The 22,926-nt window shown below is 41.7% G+C and overlaps 1 protein-coding gene across 2 annotated transcripts; it reads right to left on the bottom strand.

Moving 5' to 3' along the window:
* Positions 1–1,205: 1,205 nt before the first annotated feature.
* Slc14a1 (solute carrier family 14 member 1 (Kidd blood group)) lies at positions 1,206–21,922 on the bottom strand. 2 transcript variants are annotated; one of them, XM_008825917.2, is made up of 10 exons: positions 18,031–18,163; positions 17,276–17,465; positions 15,091–15,219; positions 13,733–13,925; positions 10,551–10,698; positions 10,224–10,358; positions 5,475–5,524; positions 4,358–4,527; positions 3,188–3,224; positions 1,206–1,303 (listed from the first exon to the last, which is right to left on the bottom strand). In XM_008825917.2, the coding sequence occupies exons 1-10, from the start codon at positions 18,146–18,148 to the stop codon at positions 1,229–1,231; spliced, it is 1,245 nt and encodes a 414-aa protein (XP_008824139.2). In that variant the 5' UTR covers positions 18,149–18,163; the 3' UTR covers positions 1,206–1,228. The 2 variants fall into 2 exon arrangements, with proteins under 2 accessions (XP_008824139.2, XP_008824138.1); XM_008825916.1 differs by lacking the exons at positions 1,206–1,303; positions 3,188–3,224 and adding an exon at positions 21,773–21,922 and having other exon boundaries at positions 4,354–4,527; positions 18,031–18,187.
* Between the last annotated feature and the right edge of the window lie 1,004 nt (positions 21,923–22,926).

Raw genomic sequence — 22,926 nt, forward strand, 5'->3', positions numbered from 1 at the left:
GAAGTCCAAAATCAAGGCTGTATCAGCAGGAGGGGAAAGGAAGGACAGAGAGAGGTTGGGGGGGGTGGGAGGAGAGAAACTCATCCTCCTTTTGTCGGGAATCCACTCCAATGGTAATTAGCCTACTCCCTGTGAAAAAGGCATTAATCCATTTGTCATGGTAGAATCCTCATGACTAATCTCTTAAAGGTCCCACCTCTCAATCTTGTTGTGTTGGGGATTAACTTTCTAACAGAAATGATTTGGAGAAGACATTCAAACCATAGCAGTGGATAACATGCAAATTGATGCCCATACCTTATAAAAGTTTATAGTATCTAGGGACTCAGGATGTTTTATCTTTCCTCTCTTAGGCAAAAGGGGGTTGTCCATGGCCAAATCATACTGGAAATTTTTGTATATAGATAGGAGAGATTTTGTTGCAACAGAGGCCATTTCCATGGAGCATCCTATCGTCAACCCTTTTGTTTTCTGTTTGGGATTCTTTGAAACTTATCCCTGACACTTGTTGAAGGACATTTTCATTCTCAGCATATTTTTTTGAAGTATGCTAATCATAGTAAAGGGAGTTGAGAGAGAAGCACTTTCAGGGGCAGAGACAAGCAGGGCTGGGGCATCACCCCATGATACACATTCTGAGAAGTGGTTTTCCTAGGGTTGGCTCCAATGGGGGTACCCTGGACTTACGGTTTTCCCGACATTCACCTTACAGGGTTGGGAGCATGTCCTGAACACGTGTAACTGTCCCCAGTAACTCATTCTCATCCTTGAGTTGGGAGAACAAAGGGTAGCTGAGAAGATGCCCAAAGGGTTGGAGTTGTCAATCTGAAATCAAACAGGGTTTGACCGACTACTCATCTGATGTTATTATCAAATACAGGAGAAGAATAAGGATTCCGTTACTTGAGTTTTTAGGGTTAAGGCCTGGGCTCTGGTAATCTTAATAAATTAGACGTACCCACTTATGCCAATCAAACAGACAAGTAATAGTGAAAGGCAAAGAAAGGAGATATATTTAATATAGATACATGGGGAAGAGGAACAAATGAACAGGTCCAATGGACCTGAAGTCCATCTTAGGGGTACTGACATAAGGTTGAGGTTCAAATAGATGGTAAGAAGTACACATAACTAAGCAGTCCTGGTCAAGGTATGGTCCTGCCCATCACTGTCCCGGCATCAGTCTATCCTGCAAGGTGGTCCAATAAGTTGCTAGAACTGTGTGAAATCACTTCCTGGAAGGCAAGTTTCTCCTCCGGCTAGCATCGGGCGTCAGCTTTTCCCTTCCTCCAGCATGAACTTCCTGGGGAAAAATTTCTTTTTAGTATTCCATTTTATGTGTATGAATGTTTTTTAAATGAATAAAGCATTTCTTTTTTATTATAAACCTATTCAGAAAGAACTGGTACATGCATACACCTAAGTGTGTAAATTCTATTCCTTTCTTCCTAAAGTCTTAGAGCATGGTCTTATCAAGTTCTCTATGCTGCTCCACCAGAAATAAAATTAAGGTGTGTGTGTGTGTGTGTGTGTGTGTGTGTGTGTGTGTATGTGTGTCTGTGTGTGAATTCTTGTCTAATCTTTGCTTGTCTTTAAGTTCTTTCTTATTAGCATTAACTCTAATGATATTATGGAAAAGTGTATTTTCAATAGTATTCCATAGGGCTTTCTTTTAAGTCATTGTATAGGATTGAGTTGTGGTTTATGGCTTTCTATTGTTAATTTCCTCAGAACACTGAGGCTTTCTTCAATTTCATTTATTTTGAAACATATACATATGTGGAAACATATGAGGAAATTTGTTACTCAGATTCAAATGGGAAGTGTAGGAATGTTTTACCTGTATGTATGTAAGTACACCACATATATGCAGCACCCAGGGAGGCCAGAAGAAGGCATTGGATTCCTAGGATCTGGAGTTACCTACAGTTGTTAGCTGTCATGTGGGTGCTGGAACTGAACCCAGGTCTTCTGGAAAAGCAGTCAGTGTTCCTAACAGCTGAGCCATCTCTCCAGTCCCTCTTGAGGGAATTTTAATTCTTTGGAGTCCATTGTCTCAATAGTTGGTAGCCAAAGGGATGGCTCAAGTGTCTCTCTCTTTAGAATATTTTCTTTCTCTTGCCAAGACAGTTATCATTCTAACACAGGAATATAAGTGATACATAATTATGCATGTGATTGTTCATATCTGTAATAACTGTAAAAGATGCAGTAGACCAAACTGAGCAGTGAGTATAATTTATTCACGTTTACATAGAAATTTGTTATACAGACAATAGCAAAAAAATACAAATGATCCCTAAGAGTTTTCACTAAACTTTAGGATAATACTTAGTAACAAAAATAGCTGAAGAGATTAATATTATATAAATAAACAACATAGAAGGCTTTAGCATGTTTCCCTTGGCAGATCTGCCTGAGCCCGTGGTGAGGAGTGCTGCCATTGGCGTGTGAGGGCTCCGTTTCTGAAGATGGCCTTGGCTGCATGCTAGAGGCTTTGGTCCGCTCTGCTAAGGTCCAGATTCTTCAATCCTGGGGGTCTTTGCTTATATTTTACCTTTTGTTTTCCCCAACTCTTACTTTACAAATTCTATAACAGGAAGATTTCAATTCCAACACCAAAAATTCAGGTTTTCCATGGGGCAACCAGGGAATCTATGACAGTTGCAAATCCGTGGTTTCAAAAGGCTTTCATCATATGGTTTAAGATAGTTCTTACTTTATGTTTTCTTAAGAGGGAGAAGTAAATATCTCTGTAAAGTATTTACAGGTTTACCTACTGCTGGGCTCCTCTCTATCCATTCAGCAAATGAAGGATTGTACACTGAGAACTGATCATTGAAAGAGTAAAGAAAAGTGCTTCATTTTTGTTTGTTTGGGGTGTTTTGCTTTTTGAGACAAGGCCATCCAGGATAGCCCAGGCTGGCCTTGAACTCATGGTCTTCCTGCTTCAGCCTTCTGAGTCCTAGGACTGTAGGCAAGAACCAACACACCCAACAGGAAAAAATCTTTAGCATTTAAAATTTTCACTTTCGTGAATGACCTTCCAAATATTAAACTTAAATGGATTGAGGTGGTAGATGATGAGTGAAATGTTCTACTGTCCACTTCAAGTTTGGTCATAAAATTTTTACAGAAATTACAACTTTTAAATTAAAAAATTAAGAAAAACTGGAGAATTCCTTACCTGTACAACTTTCTGGTTGTCCCAATACCATTGGTTTCTGAGAGAGAATATTGTTAGTGTACAGAAAATAATGATTTATAAAAAAAGAAGCTAAAGAACTTCTAAAAAGAGCAACTATAAGCAATGTTACTTTAACTGCAACTATTTATAATATATCCTCAAATTAATTAAAGATATGGCTTTAAAGGGCTCTTGAGGTTGGATGAAGTTTCTAGGTATTCAAAGCACTTTTAAAAATCAACATATAGGCACAGCATGATGGTGCATGCCTTTGGTCCCAGCACTTGGGAGAGAGGCAGGCCTGATCTCCACGGCAGGTTCCAGGTAAGCTAGGGCTATAGGGAGACCCTATCTCAAAAAAAAAAAAAAAAGTTGGGCGGGCATGGTGGTATACGCTTTTAGTCCCAGCAGGATCTCTGTGAGTTCTAAGCCAGTCTGATCTACATAGGGAATTCCAGGCAAGCTAGGGGTACATATTGAGACCCAGTCTATAAAAGAAAAGAAAAACCAGAAACCATAAAAAACTAACAATATAGGAATTAAAGCAAGACAACTATGGTGAGTAGTTCGTACACAAAAAAATTATGTGTAGGAACTGGTTAAAACCCTCACCATTTCTACTAAAAGAGAATATCACACACATGCTAGGCAGTGCAGAGGTCACTCCACTGGCGAGCTGGGGACAGGCGAGCCTGTCTCCCTGCAGTGTTGGTCACAGTTGCTATGTGTAACCTGCATTGATTGGAAAAGCAAACTGCTTATCTGAGACTTCTTGGTTGGCTTTGTTTCTGTAGCTGTGAATTATAAATAGCTTAGTTCATTTACAGAGCTTAATTTTTTAATACTGACATCAATAATGGCAATAAATAACTGTAATTGTTCTGCTTTCATTCCCTCTTTCTGTTGGAAGATTTTGACTTTATAAGCACATGACTTAGTGCACCCTCCATTAGGGTTTAAATTCGATTCCAAAGAGTATCACTTGGATGTGGCTACCATATTTTTGAGGATATTTCTGGAGTCAAAAAGAAAAATAAAAATCGAGAAAAACAACAGGTTGCTGATAACATGCAAGTTCTTAGTGTACGACAGTCGCTGAGACCCTGGAAGCCACCTGAGCTGTACTTAGAAATGACTTGTGACCATGGCTATGGGAGGGGTCGCTCTTACAGAGGGCCTTCAACCATCCTTTTCTTGTTCTGCAGGAAGAAGACACGGTTCTCTTCAGGGTAAGTGACTTTACTGAGGGGCATCCTGCAGATATTGGAGTTGTTCGTGGTCATCAAGAGGAACAGCAATGTGGCCAAACAGAATGGCCAAGTACAAGATTGTAGTCCAATCTGTGGAAAAAGAAACAAGTCACACGTTTGAAGTCCCATCTGAAAGCTAGCCCCCATAAAGGTATACTCTGAACTCTGACCTTAGGGGGTGAGTCAGTCAGGGCACTGCTGCGGATTCTGCTTATGCCCATAGAATTTTGGTTTGTGATCTCAGGACACAGAATTTGAAATGTTTTCCCTTGTCTTTTATAGGGGTTAATTATGTCTCTTTTGCATGTCTTTCCCTCTTTCTCAGATTCAGATTTCCTATACAGGATGTACTAGGATGACACATGACACACAAGATGATACTTAGCAAATTGTGAACATCCTCTGACCATTCATCTTGTAATCTAGTTTAAGGCAAGCCTCAGCTACATAATGAGTTTGAGGCCAGCTTGAGCTAAGAAGGAGAAAGAATGGCAGGAGGGAGTTAATGAGCAAAGATTTTGCCTAGTAAATATTACAGCGAGGACCTTGGTCTGAGAAGTCTTATTGATGACTAGCTGGGAGGGTGGTGAAGACTAGAGATATGAAAATATTAGGTTGGATCTGAAACAAAAATACCTGGTTTGTCAATTATCGTTATCTGCCCTTTTCCAATTTCTCAGCTACTACAAGGGCCTGATTTTCTTAATAAGTAAAATATATTCTGAAATCAACTTCTTGACATTCAGAGTTAGACTGTGATGATATGTTATCAAGTTATTGATAAAGCTATTATCAAAGTTATTCTTTAAACCAAGCAATCTGATATCTGTGACAAGCCTGGTGGTTCTAGTTTGGACTAGAGCTTGCTGTGATGTCAGAGGGAGGGAATGTCTAAAAGCCTAGCACAAGGGAGGCAATGGTGAGCATGCTCATGAGTCCTGTCATCAGACACTGCCCAGGTGGGGTTCAGTGGGGCTCTGTATCACTGACAGCTGACCAATCATGCCAAGGACAAAATGAGTCTGAAGAAAACTCACCCCAGCCATTAGGTGTGCCATAGAGGCTCCGAGGTAGGCAGTGAACAGGGCTACAAAAAGAGGAAAGAACAGCATTTGTAGATGTGTTTCTCATCACAAGAAAGGAGGTCTTCCAGTATCAGCCTCCTGGCCTGTGCACTTTTGCATTCTACCTGCTAGTCTAGCACCCCAGTTCCCTAGTTATAAATATCAGTTCAGAGTCAGAAGTTCTAGATTCAAATCCTGCCCCAGCCCTGCAGAGTGCACTGGTCTTTGTTCTGTGTTCTATCTCTTCATTGTACAATAGAAGTAATGTGACAGTCTCTCACAGGGCTAGGGTGAGTGTGAAAGGAAATAACACCTATGTTCAGCACACAGTAAGTGTTCAATTAAAGTAGTTTTGTGATACAATTTTTTCATTGTTATAGCTAACACTTTAGGGAAAGGCTTTCTATGGTTAATAAACTGCCATATTGTTTTATCCAAACGTAACTGAATTTAAGTGGATTTGTGGATGTTTCTGGAGACAGCCTGGTTTCTATACAATCTCACTGCACTAGGCTTCTCATATTAATGGTTTGAATTCATAGCTACAAAAATGATAGAATAAAAAAAGGTAACAGCTCAGAGCCTAGCAGAAACTGAAAATACCTTTGAGACCCTCCTTATGATAACATCTTTTAAAATACTATAAGGTGGGTATATGAGTTAATTAACACCTAATTTCTAAAAAATATTTTATTATTTTTATTTTATGTGTATAAATGTATTGCCTGCATGTATGTGAGTGCACTTGTGTCATGCAATGCCACGGAGGTCAGAAGAGGGCTTCGGATTCCCCCAGAACTGGAGTTAAGGACGGTTCGTAGCCGCCATGTGTCTGCTGGGAATCGAACCCGGGTCCTCTGCAAGAGTAGTCAGTGCTCTTGACTGCTGAGCCATCTCTCCAGCCCCTAACACCTAATGTTTTTATTTACTTTGGAACAAAACATATTGCAGAGTTTTTGTTAACCATATATGTGGCTTTTACATGTAAAACAACAGAAAAAGAGATATCAGCTAGCCAGTCATCAATTCCTTAGTTCTGGTTGAGGAGGAGGTTCAGGTGCGGGAAGATGTTTTCAGATTTCCCAGGGTCAAATTGAATGACTTTCCTCTAATGTCCACATAGACATTTGGGCCACTGTTAGTCACTCAAGAAACAAACAAACAAATAAACAAAAAATCACATGAGCTTTCTTGGGACTTGGGGGTTTGGCAGAAATGATGACAGGGATTCTCAGATCCTCATTTATGATACTACAGTCTTGCCCTTTGATCAATATTTTGTCTTTTTTCCCTCTGGTGTTTCTTAAATATATAATGAATCCTTTCACATCTGAGTCTCTCATACTAATTAGAAAGGCTAATCTTTAGAAATAGTTTTGATTTAAAATCCCAACTCTGCCCTTTAATTTGTTATATGACAAATGAATCCCTTAGGATTCATTTTGTTTTGGTTCAGTGGGTGTTATTGTTGTTATTTGGAACTTAAAGATTTGCTTTAGAGAGGCAGGTGGTGAATTTCAAATGAAAACACGTCCATAACGGGCAGCCATGGGCCCTTCCCTTTTACCAGGGCACCAAAGAGACCACTCTGAGCAGAGGGGTGCTCGTGGTTTCATCAATTTCATTTATTTTCAAGAGGTAACTCATTCATTCAGCATCTATTCCACATCTTTGCTATGTACCAGCTGCATTCTGCCCTGCTCTCTTGAGTACCAGCTTTGTACTTCCTCTGTACACTAGACATTATTGCCTCTTATCTCCCCTAGAGGTCCAATGCACTTCTAAAGCATGCTTCTGGAACCCTTATGTTTCATACTGTTATCCTGTTTTGGAGTTATCTCTAAGTTCAAGTTGCTTTCCTCTCCAAAGTGAGAGTGTCAGACTAATAAATGGAAGGTTGCCCATCCATTAAGATTTTCGGAGCACGACTGGGAATGGCTTACATCAGGGGAAGCTTCTAAACACTGCAGTTGAATGGAGGCAATTTCCTGACAGCATTAGAAAGACCCTTATCCCCTGAAGGGAGCCTGAACTTCATGGACCATGTCTCTCTTGAAGAACTGCCATATTTGAGTCCTACTCTAGTAACCTAGTTATTGATAAGAGTAATGGAATGTGTTTACAGCTACCATGGATAACCTAACAAATCCAAATATTATTTGGGCATCCAAGTTCTGATTGAGATGCAAGAGAGGCATCTCTATCAGATGCTGTCAAAGGTTCTTGAGGCTTCCTTTTGATAAAGACATTTGGAATGAATAAAAGAACAGCTTTGTAATCAATGTCTGTTACTTATTTACCTTGGCAGACAAGGTTGGTTTTTTGTTTGGCAGTGGCAGGGCAATGTGGGCAAGCTGAAACTTGCTGTGACATTTTACATGAAAGGCTTACTTTGCAAGAGGGACTGGAGGTCTGTCTCAAAACTTCATGTGCAAAGATTACGGAGTCTTCTAGAACCCATTGGAGATGGAATTGGCATTTCCATACTCTGTCAGCAGTGGAAGAAGCCCCTATAGCCTTCCTCAATATCTGTGGACATTATAATTGCCATTCCCTTTAAACCATCAATTTTGCTTCCAGAAGTATGTTAAAGAAATACTTGTATAATTCACACAAGGACATTTACAGCAAAAGTGTTCATTGAATCAGTGTTTGAAATTGTACTACTACTATTATTACAATAAAGAAAGCAATGGAAATATTCCCTGGGGAAACACTTGCTCCATCCTTTTCTATAGCCTGCCAAGACAAATTCTGCTTGACCTTCGAGGATATATGGTCAGGCTGTCCCCATACTGCGCTGTACCATCTTTTCCACTAAATAGGACTGCCCCTCCTGTGCTACGGCTTACAGAAAAGCCACCTTCTCCAGGTCGTACTTTCTGATAATTCTAACTGTAACTTCCCATCAGCAGATCCTGTCCTGAAGATTTCTCCTGGTTCTGATACAGACCTTTCAGTATCCCTAAATTCCTTCTTTCACGCCCCTGGCTTCTACCTTCCACTCTAGTGCTCTCTGTGCTCAGGAATCACATGCAAACCAAAGCCTCTAGCCCTCTGATCTCTTCCTAGTACCCATCTAGATTATACCATGAATATTTAAATAGACTTAATGTATTTTTTGCTACTGCTTGCACAGAAAAGAAAAGCATGCACTCCAGATACAAGTTTGAGGCCGATCTCAGAGTAAAGCTGGAGAGTGGGGCATGAGCAATTCTGGGTTAGTTGAGTTCGGTGGCCACAGCATCTGGCCATAGTCTTGCTTGCCTTGCCCTGAACTTGTGAAAGATAAAGAATAGAGGCAGGTTTTGGCAGAGCTCTGAGCTCTAAGCTGAGTAACTGCAAAGAAAGTGACAGAATGACAACTAAATGGCACACACAGCCACTTGAGTTCTGTCAGCCTTGCTATAGCATACATCAAAGCTGAACAGTACCTACAAACCCCTTGTCTCATCTCAACTCCTGCCAGGCCAGGGATTCCATTCTAAATCCTGCCTGAAACATGGTCCACCATTTGACAGCTGGGGTAGATAGCTGGGGTTGAGTCATCTGGTGTGATAAAATAACTTTAGACATATTTCTGTCAGGCCAGAAATAATTTCTCTACATTCTACTTTTTCTTTTTGTCTTTTTGAAGCAGGGTCTCCCTGTAGCCCCAGCTGTCCTGGAACTCACTACATAGACCAGGCTGGCCTTGAACTCACAGAGATCCACCTGCCTCTGCCTCCCAAGTGCTGGGATTACATTCTACTTTTTATCCCTAAGCGAGTGTGTCATTTCCTCCATTCTAGAACATTATCTTTAATTTCTATTTTATTTATTGAACTGGGGATGCTGAAGGATATGGATGAATGTCTGCCCTTCATAATCAGTTTGGGAAATCTGCTAAATTTCATATCAAAGCTCTTGAGGTCCATTTTACCTTAAGGAGTTGCCATAGGATCTGAAAGCGACCACAGGGAAGCATCCCAGGGTAGCAGGAGCAACTCTGGAGGGACACTGGAAATTTGGCTTCTACGTCTGGATCCCCCCTCCCCAACTGGATGTTCTTCAGCACTTTCCTAACCTGAGTAAAATGAGAAGGATGGACTGGAGATTGCTAGGATTTATTTTATCTCTCCAGGCAGGGCCTGAGGAGATTTTTTGTGTGTTTGTGTGTGTGTGTGTGTGTGTGTGTGTGTGTGTGTGTCCAGAAAAGGTTAACAAATCAGTTCTCAGCAGGTGGTCTCCAGGCCACCTTCTTAGAGATCCAGATTCCTCTCTTATCACTAACACTGAATCAGGCTGTGCCTGAAACCCAGCAGCCTGTGTTTTATCCCACATTCTGGGTGCTTCTGGGGTATGCTCAAGTTTGAAAGTTTGAGAACAGAGGGCTTAAAGTGACTCTCAAAGGGCCACATGAAATCCTACCTAGTTTTGGGGGCTTAACAATAAGTACAAGGACACAGGACAAGTCAAGGGTCTATTCCCCAAATACACATCATATAGAATGGCTATCAGGACTCAGCAGATTCTACCTTCACAATAACTAGTAAGGGAAGCAATTTGACTTTAATACTTCCGGAGGACAGACATTACTTTTCCTGCTCACACAGTTAGTTAGCAGGTAGACTCGAACTAGAATTCCAGCTCTAATTCTCATACAGTCCCTTGGCTTTCCCACAATTTTGATTGTATCCTCATAAGCACCCCTCCCTTCAACCCTCTGCATGGGATACTCACCACAGCCAAGAGCTAGGAGGTGGGCCTGCCAGGTGAGTGCTACGAACATTCCACCAATTGCAATGCAGGCCAGAGAACTGTTGAAACCCCAGAGTCCAAAGTAGATGTCTTTAAATGGAGCTGCAAGACTGAGTCCTGTTATGTAAGATGACAGCCATCAGAGTTTCGGAAAAAGGGCAGGATGCTCTAGAATGAATTGTGGGGTCATGGGAAGCATCCTACCAGCTGCTCTTAGTCAGAGACCTCAAGAGTTCTGAACAGAAGGTGTCTGAGACTGCTTACATTGTAGAGCAGATGCTCATGTTAGAAAATGAGTCTTACTCTTACCAGCCACTACTCCCAGCAATGATCCAATGGCAGCATGCAGGCACATGAGTGGGGAGGAAAGCAGGATGGCACATAGGAAAATGCCCCCTGTCCATGGGTTATCACAGCCATATATCTGAGCGACCCCCACTGGCAGGGACTTCAATAGCTGCAATAGAAAGTATAAAAACATGGCCATGTAACCAACAGAACAGAAACCCACAGGACACCTGCAAACTTGTACAATGTGATTTTCTACATAATGTGTTTTATCTTTCAAGATCAGTATTACTGTTTTTAAAATATTTTATTTACTCTTTTTATATTATGTATTTGAGTGGATTGCCAGCAAGTATGTAAGTGCACCCATGTCATGCAATGTCTGGATGTCAGAAGAGGACATCGGATCCCCTGGAACTGGAGTTATGGATAGTTAGTTGTTAGTTGCCATGTGGGTGCTGGGAACCGAACCTGGCCTTCTCTCCAGCCCCATGATCAGTATCACTATGCTTATAATAGAATTAATACAGAAAAAAACTCTCAGCTGTTCCTGAGCCTTATCTCCAGCCCTTCCCCAGTGCACACTGAGCAAGGCTTCTCCAAATCTCTTTCACTGTCTGGTTCTCTCGCTAGTGCTGACACTTGGCCTTGGCCACTGGTTATGCAGACCTGATGCTCCTTCTCCTGAGGGTGGTAGGAACCACAGATTACACTTATCTATCAGTGCTGAAAACGAAGTGGTGCACCTCCATAATATGAAGAAATACTACCACCACTGATTTTTGCTGCTCAGTCTAAGGCCAGAGAACCAAATACAGGTTATCTTACCATAATTTAGAAGCAATTATAAGCAACTTAATGAATCCACAGGACGACATTTATCCTTCTGATAGGAAGTGGAACATGTGCTAATTTAGCAAAAAATATCTTTAGCTTATTCTAGTTATTAACACCTATCAATCAGGTCTCAAAACACAAAAATACCTAGAAAGTTCACAGTTCTGTTTTGTGGTGGAGGCCTAAATTTAGCTAAAGTGTTCATAGAATGAAAATTCTCAGGAAGACACAGGATTTGGCTAAAATTAATAAATAGTATTTCTTTATAATAAAACTTTTGGTTGGGCTAGGATAGACATAATCATGCATGGCATTTCCCCTTTGAGCAAAGTCATTTCCTGAAAAATGATGGCCCTCTATCCTCTCTTGGTGTCTTTTGGCATGGATATAGAAGCAATGACTCTGACTGACAAGTGAAGCCCCTTCTAGACAGTGGTGTGGTCCTTGTTCAGTACACTGGACCACACTGAGGCTGACTCCACTTAAGATGGGCTCTAAATTAATTCTTCCAGCATCGTCATGTCCTCACAAGCTCATTTCCTGTGTGTTTCCTCCACACATGGGAACTTTACATAGGTAAAGGTTGAATAGGCCTTTATCTCTGAACTTATTATTGTAAGTATCCCTTGGGTAGCCAGGGGTGGGAAAGTTGGGTGTGATAGCCAATAATTGAGTTCAGAACAGGAAAAGGTCAACCCTCCCTTTCTCGGGGTCAGCACTATTCTTCATATCCTTCATGATGATGGATTAGTCTAATGTGAACTATCCATTTTAGTAGACACTAGCCACCTGAAATGTGGCAAATGAAGTTGAAAAACAGTTTTAAATTAGCTTACATCTAAATTCAAATAACCACATGGGGCTAAAAGCTGTCATATGAGACAGCACAGTCTTAGACAGATTGCTACAGTTTTATAATGTTATTTTCCATGAGTAGCTGCTTTTCCTTTGAGCGAGTTTCAAATGCCTCCGTTTGCATTCTGGGCCAAAGCTAAAGCAAAGGCTGTGTGAATTCCTCCCATGTTTTTATCTCTCAACAGAGAGGATGGCAAAGGGTTCTCCTAACTTCAGAGTAGAAGAGCCAGTCTTTTGCACACCATAAAAAGATAAGGTTTCTTTGGTTTTCTTTGATTTTAAGTATCTCCTTGTTCTAGTAATTAAGAAACATTTGGCAAGGGGCTGAGATTCAGGTCAGTGGTAGAGCATGTACTTGGCACACATAAGGCTCCTGTGCAATTTTTAGTAACACAAACATATAAACACACAAAACCTTAGACAAATTTACTATATAAACACCAGTAAGAAGAGCTGGAACTTGATTGAGAGAAGCAGGCTTATGAAAGCATGTATTCTCTCTGAGCCCAAATGTGCTAGACAGCTTTAGTTGTCAACTTGACACTCCTGGGATGAAGGAGTCTCAGATGGGGAATTGCCTCCATTGGACTGGCCTGTGGCCATGTCTGTGGGGCATTTTCTTGATTGTTGAGTGATGTGCGAGGGCCCAGCCCACTGTGGTGGTGCCACCCCTGGGCAGGTGGTCCTGTATTGTATAAGAAAGCAGGTTTGGGGGCTGGAGAGATTGCTCAACAGTTAAGAACACTGGCTGTTCTTGCAGAAGACCCGGGTTCGAATCCCAGCACCCACATGGCAGGTAACAACTGTCTGTAACTCCAGTTCCAGGGGATCCGACAGCCTCTTCTGTCCTCACGGGAATTGTATGACATGGGTGCACTTACCTGCATGCAGGCAATACACACATACACATTTAAAAAAAAAAAGCAGGTTTGAGCAGGGGCCAGGGGAGCAAGCCAGTAAGCAGCATTCCTCCATGGACTGTGCTTAAGCTCCTGCCTCCAGGTTCCTGCCTTGGGTTCCTACCTTGGGCTCCCTCAGTGATGAACTGTGACCCAGGAGATGTAAACGAAATAAAACCTTTACTCCCCAAGTTGGCATTAGTCAGATCATTTTGTCACAGCAATTGAAAGCAAACTAGAACACCATCCGTGAAGAGGCACACAGTATCTACACACACGGTGAGATGGTTCTCAAGCTCTGACTTGCAGCCCAATTTGGGGGAGTTTGTTAATACAAGTTCCTAAGCTCTAATGTAGCTTGAGAACCCTGAACTGGTGTAGAACAGACAGGTTCTGTAATGAGTCCAAAGCCCAAAGCATCCTGCTCTGACCTGAGGTAGCAAATCGTGAGCATTCTAACCTCAGGGGAGAGGCCACCTACATTCAGGAATGGCCCCCATGTCACCTACCCACATGGGTCAACTGCCCCAAAATGTTTGATTTCTAGTGAGTCATCCTCTGGAACTGACATTGCAGATTTAAAAAAAAAAAACAAAAAACTTTGTATCTTACCTGTAGGGCGCTGAGCTCAGACCAAGTGATATTGGGCACAGAGGTTACAGGTGTGACTAGTTTACTTGGAAAGAATGCATTGTAATGTCCTGTGGCTGAAAGGTACATAGACAATGCCATGTTGAAAGGAAGGGTGAAGACAGGGAGGTCCCACTTGCTGAACACGGAGTTCAATGCACTTGAGAAAATTGGGCTGAAGGAATAGGACAGAGGAATGAGCATTAGTGACAAGGAGCGAGGCAGAGCCACTGTGCCTTTGCTTTATCTGTTCACATGCCCTGAGGTGTTGTGTTGGCACACCTTCCATAGACAAAAACCCGAGGTCAATCCTATCACAGAGACAATTTCAAAACACAACACAAAATCAACTCTTAGTTGACTTTTGAAAAAATAAACCCTGGGGTTGCTCACAGTGTGTTATAGTCAAGGTTTTATAGTCAATATTTAAACTTCTTTAAAATTTTTTGATATGCTTATTTTTATTTTATGTATATGAGTGTTTTGCCCATGCAAGCTGCTAAGGGAGAAAAATCAACCAGTGGTCCAACCCCAGCTTTAAAAGCTTAATAACCATAGTAATGACTGGTGCAGCAAACTGTCTCTATTGGTGCAGTAGTGGCACTTTTATCTTGGAGGTAATCAACAGCTATATAATTAGACTTAAACCCACTCAATGGGAAGGAACTCATGTGTGACACTGTAAACATAGCCAAATACACATGAATGGAGAGGTCATAGATCCTAGAGAAAACCCTACATCTGTCATAGCCTTAGACAAATGTCATTTCTTACTGTATGCCAAATATGTATCCTTATATTTACAGACAAGTATGCCAGTCACCACCCGTCAAAGAAGTTTCTTTTGCAACAGAGACCATTACAGAGTTTCACAACTGATCAGACATAGAGAATAAGTGTCTGTGAGATGCCTGATCCTAAGTGACACATCTACAATGGAACCTCTATACCTAAGGCTCACAGAACATAGTGGAACAAGGGGTAGTGACAATACTAATGCATCTCTCAACTCTCACCAGCAAAGCTTCCTCATGTAACAGACTGGTGATTAACACAGAAAACCACAACTGACCATGGACAATGAGAGACTACATAGTGAATGTCCCTGGATAGGACTCCTATATTAAACCTCAGCCTCCCAGGACTCAGGGCCCATTGCAGAAGAGGGGGTGGAAAGACTGTAAGAGCCAAGGGTGGTGCATGACCACAAGGAAATGAGTCTTTCAGGCCTCTGGGAACTTGCTCATACAAACTTAGAGCAATGGTGACAGCGTGCACAAGACCCACGCAAACTCAATCAGACAAAAATTCCAGCAATTTGAAAACCAGGTGCAACTTACCAAGTCATGGACACAGCAGATACAGGGAATAGTAACCACCAGAAATAGTTGCCCTTGTCTGAGAATACAGCCATGAGTATTCCCACCAGGGTGGCATTGTAGCCCTGGAGCCCGGCTGCTATTGCTGACCTGCAGGTAAGAGGACAGCACAGACATTGCCTGGGTGGACTTCAGTTAGACTTGAACATAAACAATACCTGCAACTTCTAGATGGCATTCGAATTTGAAAACACAATTGCACTTGGATATGTGTTTCAAAGCCTGTTAGTCACGCAAATACAACTCAGTTATGAAGTAAAATATACATAGTAAAACTACAGATGTGTATATGGAACAATACCCTCCAAGGTGTGTCCCAGCCAAGGAAAGGATGGCATCTGGTGGAGGAGAGGGGACGCTGCAAGACCACCTGCTCTTTTTTTCAGCAGAAAATTTCCTGAAGAAAACTCTTAGTATTTATTTTAAATCATTCAGCGCCTCTGACTTGAATAAAGCTTTTGGTAACAGTCTCTTAAGTCTGATTCCTTGGTGAGAGATATAAGATTTCCTTTCATAGTGTCTATAGAAACACTGATTTTTTTTCAACTTAGCATACATATTTGTGTTCCTGTGCATCTACTTTGTCATCTCTAAATGCACATTTCCAGGTTATTGCAATGAAAAATAATTACTTGTATTGTCAAAGTGCCCGTTTAATTCTATGCATGTTTAGAAAATCCTGATTAATACCTTCTTTGCTTGGTATTTAACCTTCTAAAGATTGTCTTATGTGTCAGTTTATACTCTGGCTATTTCATAATTGGGAAGTAGAAGCCCAAAGTGAGCAATGGAAATATTTCTGGAGAACAAACCCCTAGGCTGGCAAGTTCCCCACCCCTGGGCTTTGAAAGTTGGTAGTGTTTGGTATTGTGAAGGGCACAGCGTTCATTTCCCAAGAGCCTGACACTAATAGGTAATGACTGTGGGGGCTTAGGGAGGTAAAAATGCTGAAGTGAACTGGTGAAGTCAAGCGCAGGGCTGGAGGAGAGAGACTGCAGCCACACTGCAGGGGCTGGTGAGACAGCTTCTTGGCTTGTTTCTAACTGCATCAGGAGGCATCAGTGCAAATGATAAGATGATGTCACATTCATTCATGGGGTGAGGACATTACAGGTTGGAGCCCTGTTCCAAAGTCCTTTGTGAAGCTTCAGTAATCCTCCAGGAGTTGGAGCTGCACATGATGGCAATGGAGAGCTCTGTAAACTAGTCGTCCCATCGCATTTGTCAGTGGAGAATGAATGAGCACATCTACAACTGTGGAAATGCCACAGTTACAGCCCCAGGAAGGCACAGTCACCAAATGGACTGTCTTCTGTTTCTTTTTCAGTTTTTCAGGGACAGGGTCTCCCTGTAGCCCTAGCTGGCCTGGAACTCCCTATGTAGACCGGGCTGGCCTCAGTCTCACAGAGATCCATCTGCCTCTGCCTCCTGAGTGCTGGGATTAGAGCTGTGTGCCACCATACTCAGATGGAGCAGTCAATTTAATGTGGTTGTTTAAAACTAAGAAAAGTAAAAGATATTTGAAAACTTAACACATGTAAATATAAAAATATTATTTGTTCTCTCAAATAATTACTAAAAATGAGTCTCATACTGGAGATAAAAGCTAGGGCCTTGTGCATTCTAGGTAAGGGCTCTACCACTTAACTACATGCCTAGGCCTTGTTCATGTTTCACAGCAGGAAAGCAATGAAGAACTATTCAGTAGGGCATAATCCTACAAAAATCCTAGAATGTGTAATTATTTATCAATCCAGGAGCAGAGCTGACTTTTGCATTGCCTATGAAACGAGATGACTAAGCTAAACTAATAATAGACAAAAGAGATAAAGGCAGTTATTAAGTCTCTGAGACATTTCATAAGTATTTTTGCCCAAAATGCTGTTAAATAATTTTATCATTAAAGAAGATCCTGCTGGGATCTTTCTTGGTGACAGGTGAGTGCTGGTGAGGATCTGGCATTATTCAAACTGGTCCCTTATTCAGATGCTAAGGATAACACTATAGGTGATTCTCTGGTCTCTGACTAAAGGGAAACAGAAAGAGTTCTATAGAATGAAGGTTGTTTTACCTAGGAGGGCGTGGTTTTATCATGGCTGCCCAGTGTCTTAGAAGGGGAGTGAGTTGGCATGGGAGGCATGCCTACCTTTCTTGGCTAAGTAAGAGGGCTGTCAGAGTGGACACTACTGTCCCCACACAGCCAGTGAGAGCCCACCAGGGGTTCTGGACCAGAAGCCCCACCAAAATCAGGATCCCACTGATAGGGTTGTTGACGAACACCACCTGGGATATACCACGAAGAGTCCAATCTATGAACTGGAGTACCACAGGCTTGTCTGGAAGAGATGAGAAGAACGGGGTTAAGGAAGCGACAAGACAACCCAAGGCCCACCCGACAAAATCACCAGAATGCCCTGGAGATAAAACTTCTGATATTCTTTAAAGCTTCCCTTTGACCCTTGAGAGAGGGTTTATGGTCTACACTGTCCCTATGGAAGCCAAGCTGAAGAAAACACCCAATGCATTTATTTACCACGTTCAGAGATACAGATTAAGCTAAAGGAATGAATTTCATAAGTAAAAATTTGTATTGAGATTTTGGGATAATATGAATAGGGCCCTGCTCCTGCCCATTGTTTTCATGAAAAAGAAAGTGAAGAGGTTTTCAAGTTAGAAGATAAAAAATAGAAAATAGAGGGTATACTGGGGACTATACCTAAAGACACAGGAAGAAGTACCAGCAAGCTATTTCTCCAGTGAAGACGTTTTCAAGTTAGAAGATAAAAAATAGAAAATAGAGGGTATACGGGGGACTATACCTAAAGACACAGGAAGAAGTACCAGCAAGCTATTTCTCCAAAGCCACTTCCCCATCTCTCCAAAGAATGGATGTATAAATACCTTTAAGCCAGTTGGAAAATTCTCTCATGTCACCAGTGACATAACCAAACACTTTAAGGCCACACCTTCTCCCATGACTTGATGAGATCTGGTTTTCACCTCGGTCTAGTTTAACCATAGTGGGGCTGTCTTCCATGGCTATCTCTTCCTCTGGTTCCTTGAGAGAGAGATAGGTTCATAAATATCCCCAGGGAGAACCCTGCACATTGACCAGCTAAGGCTGGTACAATAGTCACAGAAGACAAGTTCAAAGGTTTTTATCTGGACCATGAAGTATTATAGACCCAAGAATGTACTGTCTTCCTCCTGAGTATCATCTCAGGGCTTATTATCCAAACCCAAATACCACATAATCTTTGTTCTTGGCGTCTTTAATTCTGCCATGATAAGATTCTGATCTGTAACATAAGTTTCTAGTTCAACAAATATTTATTAAGCCCCTATTTCCTGCACTTAAGGAACTCGGTGTTGTTGAGAGAAAGTAAAGCAGTTAATGTCAACATAGCAAGTCAAACAATATAGAAAGAACTAAAATAAGTGCTTTGAAATCATCAATGTTACATTTTTTTTTAAAACAAAATAACAGCTTTAGACAGGTGTGATGGCATATAGCTATAATCTCAGAACTTAAGAGTTGGAGGCAGAATTGGGAATTCAAGACCGGTCTCAGTTGCATAGCAATTCAAGACCAGCCTGGGCTCAGAAAACCAAAACAATAGCAACATCAGTAACAACAACAACAAAAAAACCACCCAAACTACGAATTTTATTTAAGAATCATTTGGAAAAAAATATAGAGGAAATGAAGTCAGGGAAGGTAGTAAGGTGGGGGTGGAGCTTGGAGAGCAGGTCTGAATGTGATCAAAACACATTCTATGAAATCCCGGAATCAATGAAAGTATTTAAAGAATTATTTGAAAAAGAAGAAAAATTTAAAATAATGATACAGCCTAAGAAGCCCATGACCTCGTCTCCAAGTACAAGACCTCCTGGATTTGTCCTCACAACATGGAATTGCCTTACATCAGATATTCCTTACTTTTTGAATCTTTTATTTAAATCTGTAAAACAAACAAGAACAATATACCCCCAAAGGTGTAGAGACTTGGAAAGGTTGAAGTGGACAATGCTATAAAACCAGAGTGGTTATGTGAAGATTGTGTGGTATAAGAATGCACAGGCTTTGGGGGCTGGAGAGATCGCTCAGTGGTTAACAACACTGTCTGCTCTTGCAGGGGACCTGGGTTCGATTCGCGGCACCCACATGGTGGATAACAACTGTCTGTAACTCCAGTTCCAGGGGACTCCAATGCCCTTTTCTGACATACTCGGGCACTGCATGCCATGGGTGCACCTACCTACATGCAGGCAATACACTCATACACATAAAATAAAGATAATAAATAAAATACAAAAAGGCTTCATAATAGTAAGAACATGTTAGGAAAATATGAACCATGGGTGCACCTACGTACATGCAGGCAATACACTCATACACATAAAATAAAGATAATAAATAAAATATAAAAAGGCTTCATGATAGTAAGAACATGTTGGGAAAACATGAACCATGGGTGCACCTACCTACATGCAGGCAATACACTCATACACATAAAATAAAAATAATAAATAAAATATAAAAAGGCTTCATGATAGTAAGAACATGCTGGGAAAATATGAACAGTGTAACTAACTTGCGTTTGCTGTAGGATTATTTCTCATGGCAAGTACATAACAGGAGAGAACCAACCCTGAAGAATTTGGTACTCTGTGTACATAACATGAACGTTCCATGGTGCCAATCTTAGATATAAGGACTACCAATGACATAATCCTAGAGGTAACAGTAGAAGAAAGTTAATAGCCAAACCACCTTGATTGGGCAACCACAAAAAGCACAAACAGGTGAGTGAGAAGCAGTGAAACTCCCAAGTCATCTGGCCATGGAAAGCTTAAATGTGGAATAGGTGGAAACCACGGCCACAGAACTCAAGACCAAGGAAATGCCCCAAGCCTGTGCAGATACATCAGCTCATCTCCCCTCACGGCAGGACTGTGAGCAAAGTCCTATGGCTAGTTTTGATCCCATCGTCGTTCTATTTATTATATCCAACGAGTTGCTACTAACAGCTAATAAAGTTGTCTCTTTTTTCTTTAAACATCCTGACTCTAATTTTGACCTCCATTAATCCCAGTACAGAAGTCAAAGCAACTGATTTATTACCAACTATGCTTCTCACACTACAGCTCAGGCTGGCCTGGAACTTGCTAAGTAGACCAGGTTGGCCTTGAACTTGCTGTGATCCTCCTGCCTCTATCTCCCAAGTGCTGGGATTACAGGTCTGTGCCATCATACCTGGCTATCTTCCTGCTTCTTAAACAACAGTGTACCATTAATCACTGTATAAAATTGATGCTATTTCTATACTGCATCTCAGACCAAGGTCATTCTGTCTTGGCAACATTCTGTCTCATGTGAACACTGGTGAGTGTTCCAAGGCATATTTGCATTAGGAATTTTTTACATTGAAAACTGGAGGCTAGGAATCTAAACTAAGTCCATATGGGTCAGTCAGCTCTACACTTTAAAGACACAGATCTTTTTAAGTTATCAAACACTTCTGAAGAACTGTCTTTTATTTCGTAGTCTAACTGATAGCTATCATTTATTTTCAGACATGTCCCTCTTTAAACCCCATAACTAAAAATATTACATAGTAAACCCCTTCCGTAGTGACAGTGATCCATTTTTGAAGTCATCCCAAGTTATGAGAGTCTAGGAAATGGCAAGAAGCAGCTCAAAGGTACAACTATCCTGAGTTGCTGTACCCGAAAGGAAATCGTGAAGGAAATGAACTCCAGAATACCCAAGCTCACACCCTCAAAACTTCCAGCATGTATTTATTTTAGAGGGTTTCTAATACCACATCACCACAGAGATTCTAGAGATACAGATTCGAAACTTGATAATATAACTGGTCAGACATGACTGGAACCTGAACAGCCCGAGTCTCCTGCTCAGCTAGGCCAAGTTAAGACTAAACTTCCTTTGTCCAAATCCATAGCCCAACCTAGAGCAGCCTTATGATTTGTGCCTTTAATATCTACATGTTGGACATGCTGGAGAGCTGTTCTCTGAGAGAGAGGTGTTTCTGACTGGAGCAGACAGTGGCTGTGTGTGAGGCATCAGGACCCATTTATTCTGAACTGCTGGTCCTTCCAGAGCCCCTTAGAGCCCTGATACTTGCTCCAGAACTTCAGTGTGAGAGCTGCTTAGAAGAAATCAGTAACACAAATCTAGTTCGCTCTAGAATTTTATCATGCTAGAATATCTTCATTTCTTTAGGGAACTTTTAAGAATTCAGACATTCTACTTGGGATGCAGGGTCCTGGAGAGGACTGATGCTTAATCTCTCCTAAAAAGGCCATTGTGTTTCAACGGCGAATAGAGGACAATAAAGGAAAAGGAAATCTAATAGGAGCAGGAGAAACATAAAACTCCACACTGCGTTTCTCTAGGTTTCCTAAGTCTGTTCAAACTCCCCAGCTCACCAATCTGGCCTCTAAACCTATGGTGTATCACGTGACTTTTTGAACTGAATCCCTAGGGCCCAGGCCACAGCCCCCTGCTAAACAGAGTTTGCTGACCACCCACATCCCAGGTGCTGCTCAGAAAAGACATATCAGGGCTAGGAGCAGCCTCCCAGGTGCCCTGAGGCAGATGCTGCTGGACAAAGCATACCTGTTCTTGCCACTTGCTGGCCAGGGCCAAGCTTAGCTGTCTGAAGCCTCCTTGTGCTGCCTCACCGGCTTTATTTCCAAAAGGGTCTGTCCAAAGAGGACCATGACGACGGGCATCATCAGCGCCATCAATCAAAGACTGTCCATGCATCCTTTTTCTCCATACATGACAAAGGGCAAAAAGATGTGAATCAGCAGGATGTGTCCTGGCTCTGATGAGCACAGGAAAGGACAGATTGGGATGAAGGGATAGGCCTGATGTGTTTCTGGTGAAGGAAGGTGTTCCCTGCCCTGGACCTCTAGAGCAGAGGTCCCCACTCATTAAGGAACTTGCAGTAGGAGGGAGGAAAGACACACTCTGACTATGGAAATGAACATTCATTTTGTTTTGCTTTAAAAAATGGTGGTGAACCATGGTGCATAGAGGCTGAAGGTGATTTGGTCTCCTGCTTTGTTTCTCCGCTGGTAGGTGCTGGCCCATCTGAGGCCTGCTCCAGCGGGAGAGGGTGACTTCAGGCTCTGAAGTCTCTGGGGAAAGCTGTTAGGGGTCTGTGCTGGGGACCAACACTGAGGTAAACAGTAGCTCAGCCTCGTTCCGTATGGCATGGGAGAAAGAGAGGGTGTGGGTTCTATTTTCTGTAATGAGATCATCTGTGCTGGGGACCAACACTGAGGTAAACAGTAGCTCAGCCTCGTTCGGTATGGCATGGGAGAAAGAGAGGGTGTGGGTTCTATTTTCTGTAATGAGATCCTAGCTGTACTTTTCACATACCTCAAAACCTTTTCCTCTTACATCTGAATAATAATTAGTAAGTATTGACTATCAGTTTGTTAATAAGACACAATTCCCAGGTAAATTGAACACATCTGTGAGATTTTAGTAATTTATTCTTTCTTCCTCCTCTCCCTCCCACTTCCTCCCTTTCCTTTCCATTTCATCCAAAGATATAATTCTTCCTTCAAAGTTTCTAGAATGTTCTACATGTAATATTTATCTCATTTCCCTTTTATTCATTTTTACATTCTTCTATAGACTTTGTCTAAAACCTGAAAACTTTATCAGAGTGACTTGAAAAATCCACAGTTGTGGAAATATTTCTGATTTCGGATATATTCTAGGAAGAGCGTGTGTGCGTGAGTGTGAGTGTGTGTGTG

This window comes from Nannospalax galili, unplaced genomic scaffold (genome assembly GCF_000622305.1).
Source record: "Nannospalax galili isolate Female #2095 unplaced genomic scaffold, S.galili_v1.0 scaffold169, whole genome shotgun sequence".
NCBI lineage: Eukaryota > Metazoa > Chordata > Mammalia > Rodentia > Spalacidae > Nannospalax > Nannospalax galili.

Bases quoted from the DNA above. Each gene is read 5' to 3' on its own strand.
- Slc14a1 (XM_008825916.1), bottom strand. From the start codon at position 21,922: ATGCATGGACAGTCTTTGATTGATGGCGCTGATGATGCCCGTCGTCAT. The intron at 18,188-21,772 runs GTATGCTTTGTC...CTCTCTCTCAAG, and splicing joins CCAGCAAGTGGCAAGAACAG to GAACCAGAGGAAGAGATAGC. The intron at 10,699-13,732 runs GTAAGATACAAA...TTTCTATTGCAG, and splicing joins CTGAGCTCAGCGCCCTACAG to CTATTGAAGTCCCTGCCAGT.